This window comes from Salvia splendens, chromosome 13, assembly GCF_004379255.2.
Source record: "Salvia splendens isolate huo1 chromosome 13, SspV2, whole genome shotgun sequence".
Taxonomy (NCBI): domain Eukaryota; kingdom Viridiplantae; phylum Streptophyta; class Magnoliopsida; order Lamiales; family Lamiaceae; genus Salvia; species Salvia splendens.
In genome coordinates, this window is record NC_056044.1 from 31,042,361 (window position 1) to 31,060,252 (window position 17,892).

At 40.6% G+C, this 17,892-nt stretch overlaps 3 protein-coding genes and 2 pseudogenes across 3 annotated transcripts; 4 read left to right on the top strand and 1 right to left on the bottom strand.

The window, feature by feature from the left end:
* Positions 1-830: 830 nt before the first annotated feature.
* On the top strand, positions 831-3,155 carry LOC121760878 (annotated as a pseudogene).
* Positions 3,156-5,394: 2,239 nt separating this feature from the next.
* LOC121761778 (quinolinate synthase, chloroplastic-like) lies at positions 5,395-9,935 on the top strand. Its single transcript, XM_042157447.1, has 7 exons — positions 5,395-6,466; positions 7,643-7,927; positions 8,029-8,253; positions 8,339-8,518; positions 8,649-9,125; positions 9,227-9,388; positions 9,469-9,935. The coding sequence occupies exons 1-7, from the start codon at positions 5,726-5,728 to the stop codon at positions 9,532-9,534; spliced, it is 2,136 nt and encodes a 711-aa protein (XP_042013381.1). The 5' UTR covers positions 5,395-5,725; the 3' UTR covers positions 9,535-9,935.
* A 207-nt stretch (positions 9,936-10,142) lies between these two features.
* On the top strand, positions 10,143-11,976 carry LOC121761779 (manganese-dependent ADP-ribose/CDP-alcohol diphosphatase-like). Its single transcript, XM_042157448.1, has 2 exons — positions 10,143-10,291; positions 10,873-11,976. The coding sequence occupies exons 1-2, from the start codon at positions 10,158-10,160 to the stop codon at positions 11,840-11,842; spliced, it is 1,104 nt and encodes a 367-aa protein (XP_042013382.1). The 5' UTR covers positions 10,143-10,157; the 3' UTR covers positions 11,843-11,976.
* Positions 11,977-12,147: 171 nt separating this feature from the next.
* On the top strand, positions 12,148-13,877 carry LOC121761780 (annotated as a pseudogene).
* A 469-nt stretch (positions 13,878-14,346) lies between these two features.
* Positions 14,347-15,910, bottom strand: LOC121761781 (high-affinity nitrate transporter 3.1-like). Its single transcript, XM_042157449.1, has 2 exons — positions 15,488-15,910; positions 14,347-15,363 (listed from the first exon to the last, which is right to left on the bottom strand). The coding sequence occupies exons 1-2, from the start codon at positions 15,612-15,614 to the stop codon at positions 14,888-14,890; spliced, it is 603 nt and encodes a 200-aa protein (XP_042013383.1). The 5' UTR covers positions 15,615-15,910; the 3' UTR covers positions 14,347-14,887.
* Positions 15,911-17,892: the final 1,982 nt, after the last annotated feature.

A 17,892-nucleotide genomic window follows, 5' to 3' on the forward strand; every position in this document is an offset into this window, starting at 1 on the left:
CATTAATCCAATTAATAAATTTATCATCTAATCTATATCAATTCCAAACTAATATAAACAGATATTTAATATTAATTCAAAAATAATATTAAAACACATTTCCTATTATTATTCAAAATAATGATAGTAAATAATTTATTGGCTTGATTAATATTATTAATTCTAAATTAATAACGTGATTTACAGTGACCAAAACCACGATTCGGATCCGACCCGGATCTTCAAAACCAGCTAGAGTTCTGGGAAAAGAACATATGCCCCTCCATGGCGCTGCCTTCACGCCGTATTCACTCCCCTGTTTCCACCACCAATGGCCGCCAACACCTCCGCCCTGCCTCACGACGGCCTCAAATTCTGGCAATTCATGATCGCCGGCTCCGTCGCCGGCATGGCGGAGCACATGGCCATGTTCCCCGTCGATACCATCAAAACGCAGATGCAAGCCCCAATTCCCTCATCTCTCACCACCCTCCCCATGTAGTCCCACACGCCGCGGTAGGGGCTGCCCCTCAACTGGAGCCGCTGCTTCACCACATCCATCAGCATCAGCACCGCATCGCTGGCCACGGTGGCGCACACCCCCGCCGCGGCGTGCGCGGCCGAGCTGCTGCTACGGTTTCTGCAGGAGAAGCTCCGCTTGCATGCCTCATAGACGGAGAAGTAGACGGCGTGCGCGGGGCCGACGTCGATCCCCATGGCAACGATGCCACGGTAGAAGCCGGTGGCGCCATCTGATTTCAGGATGAAACGGATGGCTTGATTAACGGTGGCGGAATTGATCGGGCAGGAACTTAGAGCTTTTTTTCGTCTCTTATAGAACTACTGTGGTGATGAATGCGCCCTTCACGGTGGTGCATTTTGCGACGTATGAGGCGGCCAAGAGAGGGTTGATGGTGGAAGAATTTTGAAATCTTATTTCATAATTTTGATTTCCAAAATCATCCACAAATTAGGAAACAAAATTAATTATGAATCAACCCATGGGCTCGATACCACTGTTAGAAATTCTTGTATTCATTTAATGAGCGCAGCGGAAATTGCAAACAAGAATAACAGATCTTGATTCATAATTATATTGTAAGTTGGGCACGTAATACACAACAGAACTAAATCTTACTTGTTGTGTTGTGTTCTTCTACGATTGTGTCCTGCAAGTTGAATCCACTACTATCGACATCCACGTGTATTCTGATCCGATGCGGGAACAATCCCTCGGTACAATCGCTCAGTAGAAGAAAGCTAGGAAATCTCTTGTGAACGTAGCGCCGCTTTTTTCTCTTAGAAAATTAGGTTTTCTGTATCTTTTGTTCTCTACAATAGAGCATATATAATAGAATAATTGTAACATTGGACCAATCCCAATAAAATTATTTCCTATTAATCTAATCTAGCCCATTAATCTTTCACTATACATAGAACACAATAATCTCCTCCAACTCCAACACTAACAAGAAGAAGAAATAGCAAAACAAAAAAATGTTAGCTCTTCACGTCCTTATTCTCTACCCCATCCTCGCCATCCTCCTCTCCCTCCTCCTCCGCAGCTGGCACGCCGCCGCCGCCACGCCTCCCTCCATCCCCCCCAAAGCTCCCCATAATCGGAAACCTCCATCAGCTCGGCAAACACCCCCACCGCTCCCTCCACTTCCTGTCGAACCGCCTCAGCCCGCTGATGCTCCTCCACCTCGGCTACGTCCCCGTCCTGGTGGCCTCGTCCGCCTCCGCCGCCCGCGAGATCATGAAGGAGCAGGACCTCACCTTCTCCAACCGGCCCAGGCTCAGCTGCCCCGACCGCCTCATCTACGGCTCCAAGGACGTCGCCTTCGCCCCCCATGGCGACTACTGGTGCCAGATGCGCCCCGTCTTCGTCCTCCGCCTCCTCAGCAACAAGCGCGTCCACTCCTACCTCAGCGTCAGGGAGGAAGAGACCTCCCTCATGGTGGAGGACCTCAGGCGCCTTTCGTCTTCTTCCGCAGCTGTCTTGGTCAATTTGAGCCATGTGTTGGTGTCGTTGACGAGCAATGTGATTAGCAGGGTGGCGTTGGGGAGGAAGTATGGAGATGGTGGAGAAGGGAATGTGTGTAGAAGCTTCTTTGAGGAGCTTCTAGAACTTTTGGGGACTTCTCCTGTGGGAGACTATGTTCCTTGGGATGAATTGGATCAATGGTTTTGATGCGAGGAGGGAGAGGGTGGCGAAGGGTTTGGATAGTTTTTTGGAGCATGTTGTGAGAGAGCATAGGGAGAAAGATGGTGATGGAGGTGGGGAGATGGATTTTGTTGACATACTCCTTGAGTTTCAAAGGAGAGAGAAAATAGCTCCCCTATTTGAAGATGATGTCATCAAAGCTCAAATCCTTGTAAGATTCTCGTTACATTAAGTTTTTCTGTTTGGTTTGTAATCGTGGGTCAACAATTTGGAATGGTGGTCTGACAAAAAATTAGTAGTGATTATCGATGATTGCATCTCGTAACTTGACAAATTACTAATTCTGATCGATGTGGTCGAGATGATATATTGAATTTTATTTATTATTATTGTTTATGGCAGGACGTGTTTTCTGTTGGAACTGATACCTCGTCCAATGCTTTGGACTGGATGATGGCGGAGTTGATGAGGAATCCATCGGTGATTAAAACATTGCAGAATGAAGTGAGAGAGGTCGCCGGAAGGAAATGCGACATAGTTGAAGAAGATCTAGTGAAAATGCCCTATTTAAAAGCCGTGATGAAGGAGAATCTAAGATTGCACCCGCCAGTGCCGTTGCTAGTGCCACGTGAGTCGACTAAAGACACGGTAGTACTAGGTTATGATGTGGCAGCCGGCACTCGTGTCTTGGTCAATGAGTGGAAGATAGGAAGGGATCCGACATTGTGGAAGGACCCTGAGGAATTTCGTCCAGAAAGGTTCCTTGAATCAAGCATAGACTTTAAAGGGTTTCATTTCGAGTTGTTGCCGTTCGGGACAGGGAGGAGAGGCTGCCCGGGCATCGCGTTCACTACGGCGGTTTACGAGCTGGTGTTGGCCAAATTGGTGTGTAGTTTTGACTTTGGATTGCCTAATGGAGAGAGGGGAAGATTTGGACATGACGGAAGACTTTGGGATTACTATACATAGAAAGTTTCCTTTGCATGTTGTAATCTCTCCGCGTGTTTGATTTGTTCGTTTGTTTTCTGTATTTCAAGTGATCTTAGTCATATAATGTGCTTGTTGATGCAGTCTATATTTTTAAATTATCAAGATATTAGCAATTAAAAAATAATTATACCATTAAAGAATAATTATACCATTGAGGAGAAAATAATTATATTTTCTCCTCACTCGTCGCTTCGGTTGAGGAGAAAATATTCTGAATGGAATTGAAACGAAAGATCCAAGTGTAAGGCCTATCTATATGATATATTTTGCTACAATATTTATGCAAACTCAAGACTGGCCCATGTAATAAAGGTGGGCTGGGCCGTAGATATTTTGGATAGTAGTATAAAAATACAACCCCTTTGGTTCTACAAGTAATTAATTTTCCTTTTCCACTTTTCAATAGGAGCGATCTTGGACGTTGACCACCATTTTCATTTAGGTACCGTACCACGAAAAAGGAAAAAAGATGAAGAAATCAAATCAACTTCGAATTCTTTATCCAAAAAGAACAAGAATCAACTTTGAAATCATGCCACCACTACCTTAATATATGCGACTTTTATGATTCCCCAACATTCTTAGCTAGTAGTGCTTTCTCATAGAGTATTAAAAAAAACTACATCACTTTAATATGACAAATTATAATAATGACATATTCACAATTTAAGAGTATATAATATATAAAATAATGAATTCAAGATACTTTATTAATATGAATATAGTGGATTCAATATATATATGTTTGCGACTTTGCTCTGAATTGCTTGTGCAAATATTTCAATAATCCAATATACCAAACAAAAAACAGAAGAATAAAAATGGAGGAGAGAAAAAAAGATGGAGGTGTTATGATTTAAATTAATGCTTGAGACTTATGGACCTTCAACAAAACAAATGAACACAAAATAATGAACACAACCCAAAGTAATTTTCACCAAAACAAGAATCTAATGACTCCACAAAACTAACAACATAAGAATTAGAATTGCTACATTAACCTTTAATTTAAGTCCGACAATAAATTGAAATGCAACCACAAAGGATTTTGATAAAATCTTCAAAGAAGATGGGTGCTCATATTTGAGTATTTGTTCTACAATATCGTTCAAAGTTGTCATGGAAAAACCCTAACATGGGTATTTATACTAGAAGTCTAAAAAGAGCAAAATAAAACAAATTTTGGTAAAAAAAATGAGCCCTCTTGGGTAAATCGTCAGACCGGGCGTTTGGCCAGTTGCCCGACACACGCCCGCGCGAACTTTCTGGACAAAAATTGGACTCGCTACTAAAACACTGATACGAGCCTTCATCTAGTTAGATATATTAGGGATTTGAATATCTTTCCATATATTATTTTCTTGTTTGGTAAGTTAGGGTTTAGTATTATAAATAGGGAAGAATGTAATTATTTTAGCCAGTCAATAAATCTATGAAAATATAATTTTGGCTCAAACGACTTGTCTATCAAGAAACATCGTCACCGCTGCCGACGAGGATCTCCCTCGCGCTCAGCATCCCTCCGCCGTCAGCCTTCGCCGACCCAAATCTCTTGGGCGCTCGACTGCTACGGACTCATTTCTTGATTGTTTCACGGCTCGAACGAATTAAGGAAGATGATGAAGGCTCGTATCAAACACCGACTGGGTGTTTTCTGTTAGCAAATCGTCCAGCCGTGCGTTTCTTTCTTAACTATGCGACTTTCATAAAATGACCACAACTTCTTCCTCCGGTCTCCAATTGGGGCGTGCAAGATACTCACGCGAAGCCCCTTTGAAGACAAAGACAATGGTGAGTGGTTGTAGAGTCGAATTTGAATATCGTTTTGATTGACAAACTACTGTTTGAATCAGACTCCAATTTTATTCAACTCCTTGTCATATGTCTACTTCTTCTCGCACCCTAATAGCCTTTAATATCATTGTATTCTATGATCCTGAAACATCCAACTTCACGTCATTTATACTAATATTTCATAATTAAAAATGGGCAATAGTATTAATATTTCATATGCATTGACTGAAGTGAGATAAGACTGATGGCCGCCGCCACCGGTTGCCAATTATACATTTTCAACATTAAATTTTTGCCCCCACAATATTCTCTGTCTCTCCCACTTTAATAAATTGAATTTGATTCCAATCTATATACTCATTTCCTTTTCAAGATTCTTGAATATCCAAAATTGCTATATTCATACACCATTTGAATTTGTACTTTTCTAACACACAGAATCAACTTAAAATTATTAGTTGGAGAAAATCTTTTAAATTATTTTCTATTTTGATTAAATAAATCGAATCTATATTTGGAATTAATTCATCACCTTTCTTTTTGGTCGGCCCCTTCACAGTCCACTATTTTTGCTCTTTTGGTGCGTGATTGGCCGCTTTATCACCACCGCCAATTCTTCACCTCCTCCGCCTCCATATATCCCCACTTTCTTGTTTCTTCCTCTCCATCGCCTCCCACCTCCGCCGTTGCATACCTCACCTCGCTTTTTTTTTCGGAGCTAAAACGCAGGAAATCAGTCAGACCTTTCAACAAACAGTTGGTGGGCAATACAAGCTTGCTTGATTGGTGCGAAGGATGGAAGCATCAGCCATTTCAATGAGTGGCGTCTCTTCATCGGTCTTCTGCAATTCGATGAGCCACATGCCCAGCCCTAAATTCTCCTCGCCGCCGATTGTTAGATGCATCAATTCGCAGAGCTGGAATCTTAATTCGTGTTCTCCACTGAAATCGATAGCAAGAACCGATTTTTCTTGCTCCGCCGTGACCTCCGGCGGCGATACGCTCACCACCGCCGCCGCTAAAGCGAAGGTGCAGATCCTCGTTGAGGAATTCCAATCGCTAACCGATCCGGTCGAGCGCGTGAAGAGGCTAATTCACTACGCGGAGATCCTCCCTACATTTGGCGATTCGATGAAAATCGCGGATAATCGCGTTCCCGGCTGCACGGCGCAGGTGTGGCTGCATGTGGAAATGGACGGCGGCGGCAGAATGAGGTTTTTGGCGGAGAGTGATTCGGAGATAACAAAGGGATTCTGTGCGTGTTTGGTGTGGGCGCTTGACGGCGCCACGGCGGAGGAGGTTTTAGCCTTCAAAGCTGAGGATTTCGGAGCGCTGAGCGTTGCGGGTTTGAAAGGAGGAAAAGGTGGATATTCGAGCAGCAGATCGAATACTTGGCATAATGTGCTGATAAGCATGCAGAAGAGGACGAAAGCGTTGGTGGCCGAGAGAGACGGCTGCCCCCGTGGAGAGGCTTTCCCGTCGTTGATTGTGACTGCTGACGGAATTCAGGCGAAAGGAAGCTACGCTGAAGCTCAGGTTAAATTTCCTTCCTTCTTTCCCTTGTGTGTTTCGTTTTGTTGGAGCTACAGTGTGATTAATTAAACTTTTATTTTTGTTTGTTACGTGGAAAGATTAGTTGACTATATAAAGATTGTTTTTTTATCAATGAGTTTATTCATGTAGCCATGTAGGGTATGAATCATAGATTTTGCTGACAGTGTGTGTTTAAGGAATAAAAAAAGTTGGGTGACTGACAAGATTGTTTCATTGACTCTCTTTATACTGTTAGGCATTTGCTAATATTTGATGAAAATTGTGGAGCTTACTGTTCAAAATAAGTTGTTGACTACTCCCTACGTCCCACAGTCACATTTTGTCATTTCGATCCGTCCGACTCATTTCGATCAGTCCGACAATAAGAGTCACATTTTACTTTGACCATAAATGATAAGTAGTCCCACGTTCTACTAACTCATCTCATTCACATTCTATTAAAAAACCAATATAAAAAGTAGACCTCATATTCCACTAACTTTTTCAACCCACTATTCTTTGCATTTCTTAAAACCCGTGCACACACCAAATGTGGCTCCTATTGTGGGACGGATGAAGTACTTATCAACTAGGAATACTATGTTACTCGGATTTTTTATCCTTACTTTATTGATTGATAGATGTGTAGGTTTGGAATAGCCAAAAATATTCCATATTACTGGCGAGGTAAGGGAGTAATATCAGTCAGTAGGAGAATAAAAGTGAACCATCACAAATCACAAAAACTAATAAAAATGGAGTTTCTATCCATATTCAAAAGGATAATTAAGGGAAAGGTTATCATGAATGGATATTGCAGCAATCAGCAGCCAAGGAAGGAAATGATTTTCTTGAAATGAAATAGAGAGATCCTAATTTTATTGCTGAGAGTGCATACAGGTTTCTCTTTTTTACTATTTCTTGTTTTGCTTGTGCCTGATTATTACAATCCAATGGCTAATTAGATTACATATTGGCTTGATTCCATTCGCTGTTATTACTTGATTTATGGAGTCATGTTTATTTGGTCTAGATTTAGTCTAGCATATGTGATGACCAGAGAATAAGATCCTAGATTGTCTCCGGCATTCTGAGAAATCATGCAGTGTGCTGTATTGTTGGTTCAGGTGTGAAATTTTAACTCGTAAAAAGCCTAAGTTTGCATGTAGTTTATTGCAGGCTAGATTTCTTGTTCCGGATCAGGTAAAAGTTCAAGAGCTAGTGAATTTGCTAGAGGAGAAGAAGATTGGTGTTGTTGCTCACTTTTACATGGACCCCGAGGTTCAAGGCGTTTTAACTGCTGCTCAGAAGCTCTGGCCTCAAATTCACATATCTGATTCACTTGTCATGGCAGACTCTGCTGTCAATATGGCTAAAGTTGGCTGCAAATTTGTAACTGTTCTTGGTGTAGATTTCATGTCAGAAAACGTTCGTGCTATCCTCGATCAGGCCGGGTTTCCCGAGGTACTGCATCTCGCTCAATATTTTTTTCGTTAGTATGAGTGTTGTCATTGTTTTTTCTTTGCCCTGTCATAATGATTGTGTGACATATGAACGTTATTTAGGTAGGGGTATACAGGATGTCGGATGAGCGCATTGGATGCTCCTTGGCTGATGCTGCAGCAAGTCCATCGTACATGGATTACCTTGCGGCAGGTGCATCTTCTGTTTCTTCTCCCTCTTTGCACGTTGTGTACATTAATACCTCACTCGAGACAAAAGCCTACACTCATGAAGTAGTTCCAACCATAACTTGCACTTCGTCTAATGTCGTGCCAACCATTCTACAGGTTGGTGATTCTCATGCTTCATTGTAATGTGGTATTGCCTAGTCTTTTGACTTCATCTTCTTTAAGCTATATCGTGTTTTTCCAGGCGTTTGCAGAAATTCCCGATCTGAATGTATGGTATGGACCTGACACCTACATGGGTGCAAATATCATGGAATTGTTCAGACAGATGACTGAGATGAGTGATGAAGAAATTGCCAGTATACATCCAAACCACAACAGCAGATCTATAAAATCTTTAATGCCCCGTCTTCACTATTTTCAGGTAAAATCATCGTTGCTGAACGAAGTTATTCTTGGTTTGAATCTTCAGCTGTTTGTTAGTATGAAAACTGATTATACTTAATCGATTCGTTAAGTCCCTTAACATGACTTGACAATGTTTATTTTGGCAGGACGGAACATGCATTGTTCATCACCTCTTTGGTCATGAAGTTGTTGGCAAAATAAACAAGATGTACTGCGATGCGTTTCTGACTGCACATTTTGAAGTTCCCGGTGAAATGTTCGCCTTAGCAATGGAGGCGAAACGAAGAGGGATGGGAGTGGTGGGTTCCACTCAAAATATATTGGACTTCATTAAAGAGAGAGTACTAGAGGCATTAGATAGAAAGGTCGATGAGCATCTCCAGTTTGTCTTAGGAACCGAATCAGGAATGGTGACCTCAATTGTTGCTGCAGTACATGAGCTCTTGGGATCCGGGACACCCCAAAATGGAGCTAAAGTAAGCGTAGAGATAGTCTTTCCTGTCTCATCAGAGTCGATAACTAGAACACCAAGCTCATCACTGGACCTCCCAATAATACCCGGAGCTGCAAGTGGAGATGGCTGCTCTCTTCATGGAGGCTGTGCATCATGTCCTTATATGAAGGTTAGCTACACCAACTATATACTATGTTAGCAGCGAAATGGAGTAGATATTTCTACTAAAATCCCAACTATCTAATCTTGGTTTCTTGATTGATTTGCTAGATGAATTCTCTTGATTCACTTCTCAAAGTTTGTCACAATTTGCCTCGCAACAAAGATGATCTTTCGATGTATGAAGCTGGGCGGTTCAGTCTGCAAACCCCAAACGGGAAGCTGATTGCAGACGTTGGCTGTGAGCCTATTCTACACATGAGACAGTTTCAGGTCTGCTTTCGACTTCCAGTTCAGCACTATACATATAACACTTTTCCAGATATAAATCTCAGTCTGCACATTTTCTACAGGCTACAAAGAGATTGCCGGAGATGCTAGTCCAGCAGATCCTCCACAATCCTCACAGCGGAAGATAAAGCTTGCAGCAAAGCAAAGATCACATATCGATCCATTTGAAAAGTGGGCAGACGCGGAGCTGATGGTTTTTTGGTAAGAAAATACGCGTCAAAAGGAACCTTATACCGCGAGTCCTGATGGTTCCGTCATCCACATTATACACAACTTCAATGTTATGGATGCTCAACATAATTTATTTTGTTTTTCGTTTTGGAATTGATATTTATGACAATAGGATGTTAGAATTAGTGGTGCTCCTTGATTGTTCTTTTTATATCTTGCAACTCTACATTCTAGATATGCTGTAATAGAAAGAATGTGATGTTAGTTTGTGACCGTGGAAAGGAACAGCTCCATTTAAGAATAAAAGCTCCATAATATTGCTTGGGAAATTATAATTCCCAAGTTAGAAATTTTGCTACATTTGTTGTACGCTTCGTCACTAAATTTCTCAAACATCACTAAATTTTTTTCAATCATTATATCAGCTTTTAATCAGCAAATTAGCAAATGTACGTAACAAAGTACAATCATAAGTGTCATGACGAATCCATTTTTTAGATACTGACATTACACCCACTTTAATAAATGTACGTAACAAAGTATAATTAAAATTACAATAAAAATCATTTATAATATAATTATGATAATTTTTAGAATCTTACCAACCAAAACATATGGTCATCGTCAGAAGGATTTCCCACTTTGTCTAATTGTCTTCCTCTTTCTATCTCTAAAGAGAGACGATTGGAGCAGAAGAGTAGAGTGTATAAAGAGGTAATGACTTTCGATTCTCTCCACTAAGTAAAGATTATTGCATGCACTGTTAACAAAATCATGCTCTTGCTTTCTGATCTCTGTAGCTCTGTTTTTAATTCACGCAGTATTAGGAAAAAAAAACAAGCCTTTCTCATCGCTCGATAATTGGTTTCAGACTGGGACTGTTCAATTTAGTTCAAGGATTTGCATTGTTTTAGCCAACCTTTAGTAGATAATTATTCGAAATTTGAGCTTGGAAAACTCAGTTTACCACAAGGAAAAATGAAATTGGGGGTGGGAATGTTTAATTTGATGCAAGAATTTGCATAGATCGCTTCCGTTTTCATTATTGGCTGCACCTTAATCTCAATTACCAAATGCCTGTTTTAATTGATTTTCTAAATTTCATGACATTACTGATTTTAGGGAGAATTGTATGAAAATTTGAGCTTGGGAAACACAATTATTACTACTAGTAGCTGATTCATTTGTTCAGATGTGAATTTACTGGACTTTAGGGTTACTGAATTGCATAATTTAATGTGAATGAAGATTTAACCTGTAGTTATAATCTGCTCCATTTCTGCCCAATTGTTTAGGGTTTTTAGGTTTTGCTTCTCAATGAGTTATGGGAATGTGATTGTTAATGCACAAGGGAAGCAGCCTCTTGTTTCCTTTGGGGTGATATCAGATGTACAATATGCTGACATCCCCGATGGCCGCTCGTTTCTTGGCGTTCCACGCTACTACCAGCACAGTCTGCTCGTGCTGCAGCGAGCAGTCCGGAGTTGGAACGAGAAGAAGGTGAAATTCGTTATTAACTTTGGGGACATCATTGATGGCTTCTGCCCAAAAGAGAAATCTTTGAGTGCCACTAAGAAGGTTGTTGGTGAATTTAGCAACTTCAGTGGCAATGTATATCACATGATAGGTAATCACTGTCTTTACAATCTCCCCCGCGAAAAATTGCTCCCTTTGCTGAACATTGATGGCCACGCGTACTATGATTTTTCCCCGGTGCCAGAGGTCCGGTTTGTGGTGCTCGATGGGTACGACATCAGCTCCATAGGATGGCCCGAGGGTCATCCGAACAGATTAAAAGCCATCGACATTCTTAAAGAGAAGAATCCGAATGTTGACAAGAATAGTCCCGAGGGACTTGTTGGGCCGCCTAGGAGGTTCGTTCAGTTCAATGGGGCTGTTGGGGAAGAACAGATGGAGTGGTTGGATCGCGTCCTTCAAGATGCGACAAAGTTGAACCAGAGAGTCGTGGTATGCAGCCATCTGCCTCTGGATCCTCGTGCAACGTCTTTTGCTGCGTTGTTGTGGAACTACGAGGAGGTTATGGAGGTGGTACACCGTTACAGCTGTGTGAAGGTCTGTCTGGCTGGCCATACTCATAGAGATGGATACGTGATGGACTCACATGGCGTACATCACCGGGTTCTTGCTGCAGCCTTGGAGTGCCCTCCTGGGACGGATGCATTTGGCTCGGTTGATATCTTCGAAGACAGCTTGTTCGTGTCTGGCACGGACAGAATGGGAGATCAAGAAATGGTTTTCAATTGATGCATTCATTGTGAATATCTGCTGTTGGCCCTTTGGCTTGGCTGCAGCATAGAAATTAAGAGAAACAAATTCATTATGAAACTCATGTCTGTAATCCCTTCTTTGGTAATGAAGAAGTTGGTCGAATGATGAGATGTCTTTCTCTGTGTTACAAACCTCTCTAATTTTGCTATTGCAAAAGTTAATATCATGTGTAGAAAGAACCAATTTTCCAAGAGTACTATCTAAAAAGTTTGGATTATTAAGTAATTCATTATTAGAGTTGATTACTCCAAAAGATAGGACATATAGTATTAACTTTTTTTAACTTCAATATTTTTTAAATAAAAGTTAAATTTGATTCATTGTATTAGTAGTAAAATTTGCTTTTGTATAAAACATCATCAAGATAACATATTTTTGTTTATGGTACATATTGAGATTAATCATTAATATAAATTCTTTTTCTTAATACAAATGTGAATCTCTCTCTCCCCCGCCAGCCTCTTCCGGTTCTTTTCCAAGAACTTCATTAGAGAATTAGATTTCTCCACTCCAATTTAAGGTACTAAATTTCTCATCTATTTAATGTTTTCTTTTATACCAATTTACTTGTGCGTTCTTGGTCTGGGAAGTTTCAGTAAAATTCAGAATCAAATTTGATTTTATCGTTTAAGCTGTGGAGCTGATAAAGTGGGTCTTTTTTGAAGTACGTAAAGATATGATCTTGTATTGGTTTATGCTCTTTGTTGCGAGTATATAATTCAAATTTAGAACTTGGAGAAACTGTAATTGTGAATGTGATCTGAATGAGAATTTGGAAAAACAACTTTTTGCAACACTTATATTGTTAGTTTCAACTTATCTGATTTAGTTTTGAGTGTGATCTGAATGAGGATTTGGAAAAACAATAATTGTGATTTGTTATCCCAGAGTTTACTAGGATTTGGGTTTCTTGCTCCTCAATGAGCCATGAAAATGGGATTGTCACTGCACAAGAGAAGAAGCCTCTTGTTTCTTTCGGAGTGATAGCAGATGTCCAGTATGCCGACATTCCAGATGGTCGTTCGTTTCTTGGTGTGCCTCGCTATTACAGGCACAGCCTGCTCGTGTTGCAAAGAGCAGTTCGGAGTTGGAGCGAGAAGAAGGTGAATTTTGCTATTAATTTTGGGGATACAATTGATGGCTTCTGCCCAAAAGAGCATTCTCTAGCTGCCATTCAAAGAGTAATCGATGAATTTGGTGCTTTTGATGGCCCCGTGCATCACATGATTGGCAATCACTGTCTCTACAATCTCCCCGCGAAAAGCTCCTTCCCTTGTTGAACATTACTAGTCAAAACAGCCGCGCCTATTATGATTTTTCCCCAATACCAGAAGTCCGATTTGTAGTCCTCGATGGTTATGACATCAGTGCTATCGGATGGCCACAGGATCACCCGAACACCATAAAAGCTGTGAACTTTCTAAAGGAGAGGAATCCGAATTCAGACAAGAACAGTCCAAACGGGCTCGTTGGTCTCGAAAGAAGGTTCCTCATGTTCAATGGAGCAGTCGGGGAAGAGCAGATGGAATGGCTAGACAACATTCTTGAGGATGCTACGAAGTTAAACCAGAACGTCGTAGTTTGCTGCCATCTGCCTTTAGACCCCGGTGCATCGTCTATTGAATCACTGCTGTGGAATTATGACCAAGTGATGGAAGTGATACACAGATATAATTGTGTGAAAGTGTGTCTAGGTGGACACGATCACAGAGGCGGACACTCAGTCGACTCTCATGGCGTGCACCATCGCGTCCTGGAGGCAGCGTTGGAGTGCCCTCCCGGTACTAATGCTTTTGGATGTATTGATATTTTCCATGATAGATTATTGCTCTCTGGTGCAGATAGAATGGAGAGTCGGGAGATGGTTTTCTGTAGTTAGATTCACCCTAAATTGTCGATTTCCGACGCCTGTTCTTAGCTGTTCTATATATTTATGTGCAATCAAGATGATTGAAGGCTTATAACTGGTTATGTCGGATTGATGAATCTTGAATATATGTGAATTTACACAGTTCATTTTGTTGTGTATGATTCTTGATTGAAATAAATCAAGAAACTGATTCTGCTTTTCTGATGTTACTGAATTATATTCCTCTTTCCATATAAGATATTTATTTTGTCTTTTTTCAAATAAATCTACTAAAATGTTGCTGCTTGATGTATGAAGAGTTACTTTCTGAAGACTTTTGTTTTATTTTATTCCTTGATTATATTTTATTATACTTGAAAAACAGACCATTTTTCCCATCCTTGTGTGACTGATTTTGATGCATATCTCTTTCTTGCAGTTTACTTTCCTTTTTTTTAATTAATGCAACGCAGAAAAAAATCATGTAGTTTACTCATTTTATAATCCATTTAACAGTGAGGAGAGTTGAACTTGAAATAATTAAGCAGCTGATGAGTGATGACTGCAGAAATTTTAGGAGTGATCTTGATCTGACATAGCTGGTGACAGCATTGGGAGGTGAGATAATATTTTTTTAACAATATAAGTCAGGTTATTAAACTCAATTTTATATATTTCTGGTCAGCATTCAGCAAATCCATATGATAATTTGACGTTTGGAAAGTGCCATGCACCTCTGTGGCAAAATAAATATTGTATGAAATTTCAAATTTTTTTCTTCCATACATATCACATTGATAAAATAAATATTATTACCAAAGTCCGTATCTTGTCTTTTGTTCATCCGTACATATCACATTGATGATAGCAATCAAGAACTTGATTGGAGTCATCCTTGACATCTATGCATATCTTCCTGATTTTGATTGGAAATTCTGTGAAATAATAATGGTCGAAGAAAAGATAATAAAACAAAGATAAATTGAGAGCATTTCATTTGATTTCTTGAAATCAACAGAAACCTGGTAAATCATATTCATACATGACCATATCCATATGTCCTTATTCCTAGGCCTCATAAGATTCTTGTCTAGCCAAATATGGCATATTACATAACTCTATCTCTTGTGTATCTTAAAACAGACAAGAATCACAACTCAAACATTGCTTGATCATTTTGATGGCTTGCCCTTCCTCTTGTCCATGAAGAAGAATCCAAGCAAGGATAAAATGGAGAAGGCAGAGAAGCAAGCAGAGGCAATGTCGAGTGACACATGGCGTCCGATGATTGCCTCAACCTCGAACAAGTTGGCCGTCTTGTGAGCATCGGTGGTTTGCCCGAAGGCTACCTCCCTACCTGCAGAGTCGAGGGCATAGGCTCGGACAAAGTACGTGGCACCAGGAACATCCTTCCTCACTGTCCAGGTGAAGGTGGTGTTAGAAGAAGTGTATGGCTTTTTGACAATATTGTGCTGGCAAGTCTTGTCCTTAGCCAACTCGTCGACCGTTTTTCTCCACCCGCGGTCCTTCTGGCTGATCGGAGCGTAGCACAGCTCTACTGTGACGTCTTTGTAGGAGTCAGTCCCGGATGGGAAGGTGGTGTTAAGGGACCATGTCAGGGTTATGTTGTCCTCTCCGGCCTTCAAAACTGCGTCGTATTGTGGAAAAATAAGACTAGTTAGACGTGTTAGGTTTAGGATGAGTGAGTTATGTCTCGTATTTTATTTCATCAGTGCATATGAGATATTGAGAAAGGGGAGTTCGTTGGTTACCTTGTCCGGCTTGAGGTGAAGCCGTGAGGATGATAGTTCTCTGGAGAGAAGAGAAGGTGGTGGCATGGCTAGTGGCTAGCAAACATGAAATCCATAGTGAAACGACGAGGCAGGCATTGGTCGCCATTAATTAGACCGTTGAAGAAAGATATGAGTCGAGTCGGGTTGAGCTGAGATGAGTATTGGAAATTGTGGATGGTCTTAAAAGGGAGATTACTTGTGCTTATATTGAGGAAACAAAGGAGTAAAACATAACAAGTGGCTGATTTTTCTAAGCAGACAGCTCTTGCAATTGTTTTTATGTAATGGGAGAGAAATGACCCAAAATTGAGCTCAGAGGGTGGGGTATGTCTCCGTCCCATTAAATATGCAACATTTGGGAATCGGCACGGGTTTTTATGTAGTGTTGTTTTGTGAGTTAATGAAGAGAGAGTAAAGTAAGAGAGATGAAAAAGTAGAGATAGAAATGTTTCCATTTTAGGAAACGTTTCATTTTTAATGGGACAAACTAAAAAGGAAAACGTTTCATTTCTAATGGGACAGAGGGAGTATTTATTAGGTTTATAGTTGACTTGTCTTATTACATTCTTGGATAGTTGTATGTAGTTGAAGATTCAGAACTACATATATTTCTGTATTCATGTCCAGTTTGACACTGTTTTTATAGTTGTGACTTGTGAGGCTATGATGTTGGAGCCAAATGATTGTAGTTCAATAATAGCCAAATGATTGCCTCTTCACAAGATGGATTGTTTTTATCCACTGCTGTTTATTGAAATACTTGAAGTATTATGTTTGGACATTTTGAAATCATTTTCTTCTTCTGTCAAAGTTGATTCCACATGATCTGGATAGACTTGTTCAAGCAAGACCTATGCAAGCATGTTGAATTTCTTGGCTGCAAACTGCAATCATATGGAGTAGTAATACAATCAAAATCAATCACACGAAGGAGAGATCCGCCTGCGTTTGTCTAACCTTCTTGGTGGAGATATGATTGATGGTTTAGTTGTGGTAAAAGACTTGATCATGTCTGTGAAAGAAGACCTTGCAGTTTCTGGAAAGGAGTTTGGTGATTCGAGGAGTTTTTCTCTGCATTTTGATGTTGATGCGGGATCAGCTGATAGGGAGGAGACTTACTGTGCCAAATTGGGTGCAAGTTCAGCGGTCTGCAGACTATGTTGATTTCTGAATTCGATAGCAGTGCTTACCTTTCGTTGAAGTGGCTGCTCGTTTGGTTTCCTAAGCTCATAGCGATGGTGAAGCTTACGGAAGTAGGGATGACAACCATTAAAATTGCTTCCATGAGGACACGGAAGCTTAAGGGGAAGGCATGTTGCGATCAACGAGGCGAAGATGAAGGGCGGAAGAAAGAAGAAAGAAAGGCGGCAGAACAAAGACAGTAGAAGCTGAATCTGTTACTACTGTTTTGTTATTGCATTCTGTTAAGACAGCCACAGCTAGTTGTTAGGAAAGGTTATTTAGTTGCTTTAGCTTGTAAAACTACTTCTTTGTAACAGAATTAAGGCATCCAAAACATGATGATGAATGAATGCTGGGTTTAGTGAGCTGTTCTCAGCAACTACAGCAGTTGAAAACTGCCCTTTTCCTACTTGCTCATCTTAGCAGCAAGGCCAGTCGTCCACGAATGCCCGATTTCAACAGAATTGAGGCCGGATGGATGAGATTGTGCCTAGTGTCCACAGCAAATCTGCACCCGTGTTCACTGTCCTTGCCTGGATTGAGCAAGATGGCTGATGCATTCATCTTCAAATGGCTTAGCTGCTTCGTCTTCCTTCCATATATCTGCTTTGGACTATGTATGAGAGTCTGTATATGTTCCATAACTTGTTGAACTTTGCAGATTGAAAGAGAAGATAACTTATAGAGAAGAGAGATTCAGCTATCAGTATATAAAATGTGAAATGCTGCAAAAAAGATTAACTGGCATAAATAGTTAAGTAAGTAACCAGTCAAAAAAATTACTCCACATAGCTGGCAAAATGGAGAGGTGGTTGTATTAATTTTATTTCTAAAAATCTTGTTAGGAATATGAGAGAATTGATTACGTCACTGAGAGAGGGTGATGAAGTCATGGTGACGTATGTGATGGTCGGCTGGCGCATTGAATGTGTGGGCCGACGCGGATTTAATGGCTCGCCGAGCCGTCATCGGTGGGGTGGGGCCCGGCCCACTCATTCACGCTTCTACCAGCTAAAAACACGCCAGCTGTGTCAACGCCAGTCTTAACCCGCTCAGTTTTTGACTTTTGCCGCCCAATTTTTCTCTTCAAACTTTATCCTATTTTTCTATTTCCGTCTCCCATAAAATTTGTCTCATTTTACTTTTTATTATTTTTAGCAATGAATCTTATATTTCATTAACTCATTCTTAAACAAATTTTA